The sequence below is a fragment of the Rousettus aegyptiacus genome, unplaced genomic scaffold (assembly GCF_014176215.1).
Source record: "Rousettus aegyptiacus isolate mRouAeg1 unplaced genomic scaffold, mRouAeg1.p scaffold_m13_p_5, whole genome shotgun sequence".
In the NCBI taxonomy this organism is placed as follows: Eukaryota; Metazoa; Chordata; class Mammalia; order Chiroptera; family Pteropodidae; genus Rousettus; species Rousettus aegyptiacus.
The window spans coordinates 24,159,536-24,172,252 of NW_023416308.1; the positions used below are offsets into that span (position 1 = coordinate 24,159,536).

Below are 12,717 nucleotides of genomic sequence, written 5' to 3' on the forward strand. Positions count from 1 at the left end.
AATAGAGAAAATGGATCCCAAGTGAAAGAAGAGATGAGCTGGAAATCAACAGGCTTCAAACAGCAATGAGATTAGAGAGAGAGGCGGAAGGAAGAGAGAAGAAGAAAAGGAGATATTCAACCAACCGTGTAGAGAGTGTGATTGTTCCCAACCGTGGCTGGGCACTCACAGGGAGGGCTTCCTGTTGATATTTATAACAACTTAATTTTAAAATTGAGAAAGAATCAAGACATTTGCATCAAAACATTTTTCTCCTCAGTGTTTTCTGCATGGCAGCCTTTACCTCCTTGTTCCTCAAGCTGTAGATGAAGGGGTTCAGCATGGGGATCACTGTGGTGTAGAACACAGAGGCCACATTCTCCTGGGCCAGAGAACTGGCTGTGGAGGGTTTTAAGTACATGAACGAAGCAGACCCATAAAATAAACCCACAGCTGCAAAGTGGGAGCTGCAGGTGCTGAAGACTTTGGACCTTCCCTCTGTGGTGCTGATGCGGAGGATGCTGGAGAGGATGAAGGTATAGGAAACAATGATTGTTATGCTGGTGACTGCAACGTTAAATCCAGCCACAAAGAACAATGTCATCTCAATATCATGGGTGCTAGTGCAGGAGAGCTTTAAGAGCTGAAGGACGTCACAGAAGTAATGACTGATGAGGACCTCACAATAGGGCAGTTTTAATATGAGGCCAACTTCAATTGTTGAGCCAATGAACCCCATGAGGTAGACCACAATCACCATCAGGGAGCAGACGTGATGAGACATGATGATGTTGTAAAGCAAAGGCCTGCAGATGGCGACATAGCGGTCATAGGCCATCACCATCAGCATGTAACTTTCGGCAATGAGAAACAGAAGGAAGAAGTAGAGCTGGACCATGCACCCGGCATAGGGGATGATATTCTCCTCTGACACAAAGTTCACCAGCATTTTAGGGGTAATGACAGAGGAGTAGCAGAGATCCACGAATGACAGATTGCTGAGGAAGTAGTACATGGGGGTGTGAAGCTGAGCATTCAGACAAATCAGTGTTATCATACCCAGGTTCCCTATCATGGTGACTGAGTAGATCACAAGGAAGAGGAGGAAGAGGGGGAGCTGGAGCTCTGGCCGATTTGTTAATCCCTTGAGAATGAATTCTGTCACTGTGGAGTGATTTTCTGCAGCCATTGTCTTTTGTTTGGGAGCCCTGTGGGGATAAAAGAGAAGAGCCTATGAAGGGCTGTATATGAGCCTCTATGATGAGGCCAGTTACCAACCTCCGTTTCTGAGTGAGTGATCTTGAACTCTTTCCTGTTTGTCTCTGTACTCTCTCTAATGTTTTCTACAATTCAGACAATGTGGGTGTGGTCTAGAGGAAATGAAGGTAAGAAAAAAAGGGCCCCTCCTGGAGATTTTATCACCTTCATGTTCCTCAAGCATCCTAGAGTCAAGTATTCGTGTGTTTTATTTATAGGTTTGAGAAAGCGGCTCCCCCTTGCCACCGAAGCAATCCGAAAATATTACCCATAAAATGAAAACATGTGACCACCTTATCTCAAAACCATATAGTGTGGTCTGGTAGTTAACACCCTACCAATTACTGAGTGACAAATCAATTTCCACATTTGAGAAATAAATGGAATTATAAGATCAATTCCCAAAGTTAAAATATATATATAATGGAATAATATACATGGAAATATTTTCCAAATATTCAGTTGCTACACAAATGTGAATTTTCATTAGACATCTGGACTATATCCTAATTTTTCACTGAATCTGGGGTTCTAGGGTAGTTATTTTTAGTTTAAGTCACACAGGATAGTCACCTGGGGAACTTGCTCTATGTTTCTGGGCAGGTAGTAAAGTTCAGTAAAGACAGTGAAGGTTTGGTTTTCGTTCATAGTGAGATTTTCTTTTCAAATTTTATGTTTATTTTATAGCTTGAAAAATAGGCATTAGATTCAGTTCGTCCTGAGAAAAAATAAAGCTACCGAGAAATAAACAGTTCGAGATTGATTGCTGAGAGGAAGGAAGAAAAGTTCAGGTTGGATCAGGATTAGGAGTAAGTAGGTAGAAGTAGAACTAGAATATAATGCAATTTACAAATCAAGAGCAAAATGATCTAAGTGGGAAATGGATATTTTACCTCATCCCCTTGTTTGCATAACTTTAAATCCAGGTGTCCTTAGTAGTCACTTTAACTGTGGCCACTTTCACTCCTCACATCAAATGTATCCTCTGAATAATCATTATCTTTCTTATTGCCTCACCATATTTCTTTGCTGTTGATTTTCAAGTTACTACTTATTATATATCTGTTTTTAGAGTCAACTTATAATCAATGCAGGGAAGATGTGTAGCTGATCGCAGTTATACATAGATGCCAAAGACACTCCCTGACAGGAATGTTGGTGTAGTTAAGTCAAAATGGCAGTTTAAAGTTGGTCTTGAGAAGCAACTCCTGTCCCTGGGTGTTGCATTGTCTTGTGATGATTTTCCTTCATTTGTCATTTCTACCTAATAAGGAAAAACAAAACAAAACAGAAGAAAACATAATTTAATAAGCAGGTAGTATTTTGCTTCTCATAAGTAGCTAGCTAGAAGTAATTTGGGAGATTCCGTTGAGTAATTGTCTGGTGGTGAGTGCAAGCCCCTTGCAGGTCACCTGCCTGACAAGGGCTGAAGTTTCCCAAGTTCTAAACAAGATCGGTCATTAGATGAATGGCCTTAAAACGACTCTAATCCTTAGTTTTTATTATTCTAACTTATGGGTAAGCAAAGAAAAGTTCCATATGAGTGAAAAATATAATTTTTTAATCTGAAGGATTTCAAAAATATAGTCATTCAGAATAGTTGAAAGGTCGTGAGTGGACTTCTATTTCTCCCCATGAGGAATGAACTTGACTGGAACTGTATTTGCATCATCAACAACTAGAAAATCAGACAAAGTGTCTGAAACAAACTTTTCAATGCATTTGACAACAGTGGTACCAAAGTGATTCCTAAGAGGAGGAAAACAAACAATAGGAGCCCAATGATTGCACCAGCTTCCCTGCCTAGAATTCCATGCCATGCTCTGGGAAGCAAATCCAGAAAGATGAATATTGTAAAACCTGGAACAGCCAAGTAATGAAAAAGAGCTATAGTTAACAATCCAATACTTGGGATAAAATATGATAGTCAAAAACAGTCCAAAAAAAAAAAAAGGCAAGAAAAGGAAAAAGTGGAATAAAAGCAGTCAGTAGAAATAGAAAACCTATGGCAAGATGTTGGACTTCAGCTCAGCCATATTGATAATAGAATTAAATGCCAATGCTTTAAATGTTCCACTTAAAACACAGAGATTGTCATGTTAGATAAAATGCATTGCTCAATGATGCACTCTTCCAGAAAATCCACTTTAAATATAAAGACAGGTAGCTAAAACTATAAGAATGGAAAAAGATATACTATGAAAACATCAATCAAAAGTAAGCTAGAGCGCGTATGTCATCATTAGGCAAAGGAGACTCCAAAGCAAGGAATATTACTAGGAATAAAGAGCGACATTTCATAATAATAAAGGAACTAATTCATCAAGGTGACATAATATTCCCAAGTGAGTTCGTCTATTAATAGAGTTTCAAAATACAAACTGACAGAACTGAAAGGAGAAGTAGACAAGTTCACCATTAGTTGGAGATTGCAATACTCCTCTTTCATTAATTAACAGAACTAGTGGAAAAATTAGTAAGGACATAGAAAATATTCACAAATTGACATTTTTTAGAACACTCCATCCTGAAGCAGCATAATACACAATCTGTCAAGTGCACATGGAACATCGTTCAGGATAAAACCTATTCTAGTCAATTAAATAAATAACCATACCTTTAAAAATTTGAAATTATATAAAGTATGTACTCTTACCACAATAGATGTAAACTATAAGTAACTTATGGAGAGATCCCTGGATAATCTTCAAATATATGAAAATCAAACCACATACTTCTAAATAACATATGGGTCAAAGAAGAAGTCACAAATTAAGTTAGCAATTAACATTTTGAATTGAATGAACATGAAGACACAACAGTGAAACTTTTGGGAATGCCGCTAAAGCAATAGAGAAACTTGTCATTAAATGAATATTTTAGAACAGAAGGAAATTCCAAGATCAGTAATCTAGGCTACAGAGAAACATAGAAATCAATGAAATAGGAAACAGATAAACAGTAGACATAAATCAATTAAACTAAAACTGGTGCCTGAAAACATCAATTTTATATATCTTTTATATATTATATGTTATGTATTATATAATTATTATATATTATATACTTAGATGCGGAGAGAGAAAATGAATTATGTAACACATAGAAGAGCAGAAATAAGATGAGACATCTTGCTGACAATACTGGGACCTAAGACAGAGGGGATTTGACACAGGAGATCAGCAAAGAGAACTCTAGGCTGACAGCCTCAAGTCTGTAGAGTAGTCCAGAAAGGGCAGAGCACAGAGGCCAATAGGAGAGAAATGAAATTGGTACATTGTCCCAAATGTTTGGGCATTTGGAGAATATTGTTAATGGGTATTCGACAGATACTAGGGAGTGTGTGAAAATATAAAGGAGATACTTAGTATTATTGCAATTATTATAATTCCAGGCAAGATTACAAGTGGTTCAAATACTTAAACATAATCAAAAGTACAATATTTGGATCTATAGTGATGATTCACTGTAGAATTAACAATGATAATGAAGTCTGCATTATCATAGTTTTAATACTCAGACATTAAGTACTGAGAATAGAAAAACATAACTATTTCAGGAGAAGAGAGAGAGAAATTGGGGGGAGGAAGTGTTTATAAATCTGCATCTATGTTAAGTGGAAGTCATTTGGCAAATATTTATTAGTAACTATAAAGAGCTAAATCCTCTTATAGGCTACAAGAATGTCTAAATAATGAAAATCTAAAAGAGCACTATGAATATAATGGAGAAACTAGAGGCCAATACCAGAGGAAACAGATTAAAGATTTGAAAGTTTCCTCCTGGCACTAGAGTTGGGCTTGGGGATGCTTGTGACAGGTAACTTACTTTTTATTATTGAACTTGTAGTAATATTTGAATTTTAAACTGTGTGCATGTATTATTTTTTAAAAATAAAATTGATTAACATACTGTAATCTGTATATTTTTTATTAGTAGTATTAACAGATCATATTTTTAGATAATGAAGCATAATTGTGTTAAAAATATCTTTGACAGTGAATGTGGTAGTTAAATGTGGAGACTCAGAAGTCAGGCAGAGCTAGGTTAAATTTCAACTCTGTCTTTTACTCTGTGATCTGAAGCAAGTTATATGACCTTTCTGCTTCTAAGCATTCTTGTCTGTAGACAGGGAAAAATAATATCTACCTCATAGTGCACAGTCCCTAACACATAGTATCACATAGAGTAAGTGGTTGATATCCATTATTATTAATTATAACCACAGGTAATAATATCAAACCATTGTTGTCATGGAGATGAAACACAAAAATAACATACCTCTCAGCAGGCATGCACTAATATGTGCAGGAGATGATATTTATAGATATCCTATCTCTGAGATGTATTTCTAAGATGAAAAAAAAATAAATTCTTGCTAATTTAATTTCTTCCTCAAATAATTGCTGACATTTTTGTAATCCTTTGTGTACACAATTCTTTCAGAGACCAGTCTCATGTCCCACTCCTAATATCTTCAGGAAAGGCAGGAATGTACTTACAGCAGAATTATTATTCCCATTTTAGTAATGGGAAACTGAAGTGCCAAGATTTTAGGACTTCCTTATGGTCACAGAACTTGATAGCATGTGACTCCGAAACTCAAGCCTTATTATGCTGTCTCTGAATCTGTGCTTTTCCCTCTCCTCTGGTTTGTAGCCTTATAAGTCTGCTCAGTTATGGCTCTAGGCAATATGCGGCTGCACAATATTGAAGTTCTCTCTTTATGACATGGGTGTGGGAGTGGAGGGTAGGGGAAGAGGGATGCTACGTTATATTATCTACTCTCCAGGATCGGGGCCAGCAAGATCCAGCCTGCCACCTGTTTTTATGATAGAGGTCCAATGGAACAAGGGTACATCCCTTCCTTTATGCGTGTGGATGCTGCTTTCCTATTGAAGTAGCAGAGCTGAGCAGAGGCAACAGAGATCTTATGGACTGCGCGGCCTAAAACGCATACTGTCTGGTCTCTTCTGGAAACACTTGCCAGTGCCTGTTCTAGGAAACTGAAACTCAGTTACACTGTTACCTGAGGTCACCAGGCTAGTAAAAAGTAGAACTGAGCCTAGAACCCAGGATTTGTGATTATAGGCCTGTTTCATCCTCCGACATACCATGCTGCCTTGCTATAACTTTTCTTTCTGTGACACTTTATTCGTATATTTTAAGTAAACTTAATTCATTAAGGCCAAGGTGGGATCTACTGCTATATTTCCAGAAACATTTTTTTTAAATTAAAAATCCAATATGTCAGCATCGCAGAAAAGTAAACATAGAAACAGGCAAAAATAAAATAAGCATATTCTAAATACCAAGAATCAAAAACTACTACGTATATTCTAGCAGATCTTTTTCTTTGTATATATGTGTGTACATATAAAGGCATAAACATACTTTTTTTTTAACTCAAAGTGAGCATACCATACATATTGTTTTATAACCTGTTTTCGTGTCCAGCATTAAAAGACCGACTCAGCAACAACAATAATGTTCCTTGTACTTGTGATACTGAAGACGAGGAAACCTGTGCTATCATAAACTTTATGCCTTTAATTACTGACAGGGGGATATTTAACTTTTTAATCACTAGTAAGAGCAAGGATTTTGAATTGTATTTCAATTTTTGAAAAAGAGATAGTGATAATAGATTTAAAAGTTATTTTACATATCCCCTTCCATCAAATCTCAGTCTCCTACAATGATAAGAAACAGAAAATCTACTTAAAAGAATCATTACCGGCAATCAAAATTTGTTATAAAACAGAATACTGTTACCAAGCAGAGTTTGTTCTTGCCGTTTGGTGTGAACACATCTTCTATTGCATAGAAAATTGTGGGCAACAGAAAGATAACTTTTATTCCGGCAATCTTCCAGACAATATATACATGATCCACAAATTTCATAGCAGTTGCTAAAAATCTTACCAGTGGTTTTATCAGGTTTTTCTAGAAGCTCAGAATTGCTGCTCATGGCTACACTCGGAATTACATAGTCATATACAATTATATTTCTTTTTCAAGGGAGGAAAAAGCACTGTGAGAAGGGGGCATATATGCTTGAAAATAGTATATATCAAAGGTTTGCATTACAAATGGGAATTCATGGAAGACATTTTGTTCTCATCTCACACAATTGCTTTAAGACTAGACTTGAATACCTCCGTTGAGGAAAACTGGAACACCGTTACCTGGAAATCTTAGGTGGTACTTTGTTTTCAGTGATAGAGAAATAAATATCAGAAAGTAGGAAGCCACGAGGTTTACATCTATTTCCAGTCAAGGGGCCAACCCAGTCAGAAAAACGGGTCGCTGAGATTGGGAGCTCTGGTTTGTTTATATAGGGACGGAACCTCTCCTGGGATGTAGCCACTCCAGAGACCGTGTTTACACTTGTGTTCCAAAAGATGCTTTGCTTCCCAGGTGTGCTCATTTGTCTCTGTTGGAAGAGTTACCCTGCAACCTGGGAAGCTCGGTGTCTAATTCCAGCCCTGGGACATCTTTAGCTCCATCATCATTATTATCGTTACCATGACCACTTTAGTCATTACCATCAGGATCTTCATCACCTTCACCAACATCATCAACTTTGTCATCAGTCACCACCATCATGGTCAGGGTTTATCATTAGTTTTTGAACGTTACGTACAAGAACTATATTTGTAATCTTTATGATTAAAAGGACTCTATTTTATATCTTTGTGTATTGGATATTTCTCCAAAAATTGTAAATTCATTGAATTTACAAAACAGAAACCTGTTAATCTTTTTAACTGTTCTGTTTTATTGGAACAGATGAACTTTATATTAAAATAACAAAATAAAACTTCCTTAGTTTTATTATTTCATTTATTTTTTCAGCCTTATTGAGATATGAGTAACAAAAATTTTATGTACTTCAGTTGTGTATGTGATTTTTTAAGGGTACTGTGTAATGATTTGATATACATATATACTGAGAAATGATTACCACGATCAAGCTAATTAACATATCCATCACCTCATATAGTTAACATGTTCCTTTTACTTAACTTAATATCTACTCTCAGAATAAATTTTAAGTATACAAGAGTATTGTTAGCTATAGTCACCATGCTGCACACTAGACTGAGAATTTGTTATTCTTATAATTGTAAGTTTGTACTTTTGAGCAACATCTCCCCATTTCCCCCATCCCCTTACATGCCTGGAAACCACCATGCTTAGATTTACAAGGAAATAAATATTTAATGCTACCTATGTCTATTTGGTAATTTTGGTTATCTGATGCTTGATGTCTAATAGATTCCTTAGGAAAAGATCATGGCAAGAAGATCACCTGAGTTTTTACCAGTTAATGAGCAGTGTGTCTTCAGCTTTTACAATTGAAATCATATAAGCTATATAAAAAGTAATCATCCTTGGTTCATATTTAATTTTTTGATTATCTCAAATCTATTATTCCATTTTCTTCTTCTGCAAAGCATTGTTGTCAAAACATTACGATTTTTTCCCTTATTAGTTAATTGGTGTATTCGTATGGGTGCCCAAAGCTCTTTTCATTTTCTCAAAGGTTGGATAATTTTATTAGAATATAGTTTGCTGGTTTTCATTTTGAGTCAGTATTCTTTTGGTATGCTGTGTTCCTCGTTGGTACATGCATAAAATCTTTCTTCTTTCTTTCTTTCTTTCTTTCTTTCTTTTTTTTAACTCAGGAGAATTTTCTTAAATTCTAATTTTTAGTATTTGTTCTGTTCCCTTGCTTTTGTTATCTTTTGGGGTCTGCTATTCTGTATATATTGGATTATCTTTGTCTAACTTTGAAGTTAAAAATTTCTCTTGAATTCTTTTTTTTCTTTGATTTTAAATTGTCCCTCCTTTTCCACGTGTTTTTTTTTCTTAAGGGATTATTTATTTGTTTATTTCCTCTTCTATTATTTTAGTTTAGTCTTCATTTCCAAAATATTTTTTCTTTAACTTCTAATTATTTCCAGTGTTCTGTCACCTAAATTATGAGTTTTTGTACATTCTGATTTATATTGCTCTTTCATATCTTGTAGTATTTTTCTAAATTATTTTAGTGCGTTTTGAAACAAGTTTAGAGTGTTCATGTGTTTTGTAGGCATGTCTTTTGACTATGCTTTTCTTTTTCTGTCTTTTTTTTTCCTTTGTATAACTTTTTTCTGTTTATGCTCTCTCTCCTCTCACTCCTATTTTTTTTAGAAAATTTTTTCTCACAGGCATATTTTGTCATAGAATAAGTTAATGTCAGCTTTGAAAACCTAGATACTTTTGCTCATTTTACGAATCTCTCTATTGTCACTGTGGTATGTAGTTTGGATTATATTTTCAGAAATTTCTTATCAGTGTGGGGTTTTGCGCTGGAGAAGAGTTGTGGATGATTAGATTTGACTTGTGAAGCATAGACTGCTGCAGCCCCTTCAGACCTGTCGTTGGAACTCATACTCACCTGTTATGGGAGTGTGTTAAACCCCTCCCAGTTTCTGCTGCAATTCTCAGTCTAGCCTGCTAAGATTTCCTATGAATAATTTTTAGTCATTTTAGGAATTTCAAGTTTATCTGATGCCATCTTGCCTTTTTTGTTTTCTCTTGCACAATTATTGATAACATGCATATTTTATAATTTTTGATTGTTTATTCCCATCTCCTGGCATTTTGAGACTCATGGATGTAGTCATTTACTTTTGCTACAGACATTGTCCATAGATTTTTAATTTCACACTGAATCTTTTTAAGAGGAATTGGGGTCAAAAAGAGTAGACAAATACAGGAAACATATTTCCAGAATTCCATAAGTTATTCTTTTTGTATCTATTTAGAAAAAAATATTCATTTGAAGTATATATTTACAAAGAATATAAATTTACCTTTATATTCATAAGAATAAATTCATATGTGAAAAATATTTTCATAGCGTAAATTTTTAAAGAATACGTTCTTTAATATTTTGAGTATGTTGAAAATATTCTTTAAGTATTAATAATAGTAATACCTAGTGCTTACTTTATATCAGGTGTATATTCTCATGCATATATTTTCTCTTGGCTTCTATTGGTTTTTCTTACTCTCTGTCTCCAATATTTAACAGTCACTAAAATCCAGTCAAAACTGAAGAGATAAGACTTCTACATGCAGCCATGGTTGAGTAACTAAGAGAAATTTGCCTTCTCACCATAAACTAGAAAACGAGAACAATATGGGAAACAACTCTAGACACTGACAACAGGCATCTTTGGACTTGGATTTGTGAAGAGAAACAAACCAGGTGAGTCTTATAGTTGCCCGAGATTTTATTTGGAGGTTCTATTCACACTCTGCCACAATAGGGGCAACCCAAGCAGATCACAAAATTGTCACTGAGTTGTGGAGTCAGAGATCAGAGATTAGGGAGGTGGAGTCACCTGGAATTTATGGGAAAAAGGACTTAAGCCAGGCAGAGAAAGAGCTCTAGAAATATGAAACAATGCCCTTTGTGTCTTTGGCTAAGTACTAAACTGTGTATTATGGGGTGAAAATCCATAAGGCTAGGTAAATAATAACTACTGCTGTTTGGAAGCTGAATAAATCCCAGAATTCGCATAGGCCTGAGAGATGTTTGAATTCTCATCATCCAGCTTGTGGAAATCTCAAAGAACATCCAGGGCCTTCAGTATAGGCCCCAGAAAAATAATGATTTAGTAGTAGTGCTAAACATGCCAAACTCTACATTAGACCTGCTCTAACGAATCTTAGGAATAAACTTAAAAAGATTAGGCTGATATGAGTGACTTAACTGCCAGAAAAAATCCTTAAGAATTTTAAGGGATAGCAAGAAAATCCAGGTACTCAACAATGTAATAGCCACAGTGGTTTGGATCCAATAAGAAAAAGTTAGTAGATATTCAATAAATGGGAAAATGTAACCTACAACCAGGAGACAACCTACCAAGGCTGAATCAGGAAGAAATAAAAAATCTAAACACACCAATAATAATTAGTAGAGATAGAATCGATAGCCTAAAACCTCGCAATATAGAAAACCTTGGGACTAGACAGCTTCACTAGAAATTCTACCAAACATTTAAAGAAAAATTAATGCCAATACTTCTCAAACCCTTCCCAAAAAATGAAGAGGAGGGAACACTCTCAGACTCATTTTATAAGGCCAGCATTACCTTGCAACTAAAGCCAGATAAGAATTCTACAAGAAAAGGAAACTGTAGACCAATATCCCTAATGAATATTGATACAAAAATTCTCAACAAAATATTAGCAAACTGAATTCGACAGCATATTGAAAGGATTACATGCCATGATCAAGTGGAATATACCCCTGGGATGCAAGAATGGTTTAACATATGCAAACCGATAAACAAAATACATCGCATCAATAGAATGAAAGATAAACACCACATTATCATCACAATAAATGTAAAACAGCATTTTAAAAAATATAACATCCTTTCATCATCAAAATTCTCAGCAGATTAGGTGCTGATGGAAAAAACCTCAACTTAATGAAGGTCACACGTGGCAAACCCATAGCTAACATTAAAATCGATGAAGAAAAACTTAAAACTTTCCCTCTAATTTGAGGAATAAGACACTCTCACCACTCTTATTAAATATAGTACTGAAATTCTAGGTAGAACAATTGGGCAAAACAAAGAAATAAAAGGCATCGAAATCAGAGAGGAAGACGTAAAAAGTAACTATCTGTAGATGATGATTTTGTATATAGAAACTCCCAAAGACTCTTCCAGAAAAACTCTTACAACTAATAAATCATTCAGAAAAATTGCAGGATATAAAAATGTACAGAAATCAGTTCCATTTCTATACACTAATAATGAAGCATCTGAAAAACAAATAAAGAAAACTATTCCATTCACGATAGCATTAAAAACAATAAAATATCTAGAAATTAATTTAAGCAAGGATGTGGAAAATCGGTACACTGAAAACTGCAAAATTTTTTTGAAAGGAAACAAATAAGACACAAACAGAAAGACATCCTATGTTCATGGATCAGAAGAATTACTATTGTTAGAGTGTCCGTATCACCCAAAACCCTCTATATTCAACAAAATCCTTATCAAAATTCTAACAGCATTCCTCACAGAAATAGAAAAAAAAATTCTACAATTTCGAAACTCAAAAGACTCAGAATAGCCAAAGAAATTCTGAGAAAAAAAAGAACAAAGGCAGAGATATCACCCTCCCTGCTTTCAAGCAACACTACAAAGCTATAGTAATATAGGACTGGAATAAAAATAGACACATAGATCAATGAAACAGAATAGAGAGCCCAGAATTAAATCCCTGCAGATGGTCAACTAATATCTGGTCAACTAATATCTGGTCAACTAATATTTGACAAGGGAGTCAAGAACACCCAATGGGGAAATCATAGTTCCTTCAACAAGTGGCATGGGGCAAACGGGATAGACATCTGCGAAACAATGAAATTGTTTTATCTTACACCACTCACAAAAATTAATTTGA

General features: G+C 35.1%; 1 protein-coding gene across 1 annotated transcript; it reads right to left on the reverse strand.

Moving 5' to 3' along the window:
• Window positions 1-238: 238 nt before the first annotated feature.
• Window positions 239-1,171, reverse strand: LOC107505944 (olfactory receptor 8A1-like). The gene has a single exon (XM_016136375.2). It carries the CDS (start codon window positions 1,166-1,168, stop codon window positions 239-241), a length of 930 nt encoding a protein of 309 aa, XP_015991861.2. The 5' UTR covers window positions 1,169-1,171.
• Between the last annotated feature and the right edge of the window lie 11,546 nt (window positions 1,172-12,717).

What these genes read in the sequence shown, in the direction of transcription:
- LOC107505944 (XM_016136375.2), bottom strand. Translation starts at nt 1,168, where the DNA reads ATGGCTGCAGAAAATCACTCCACAGTGACAGAATTCATTCTCAAGGGA.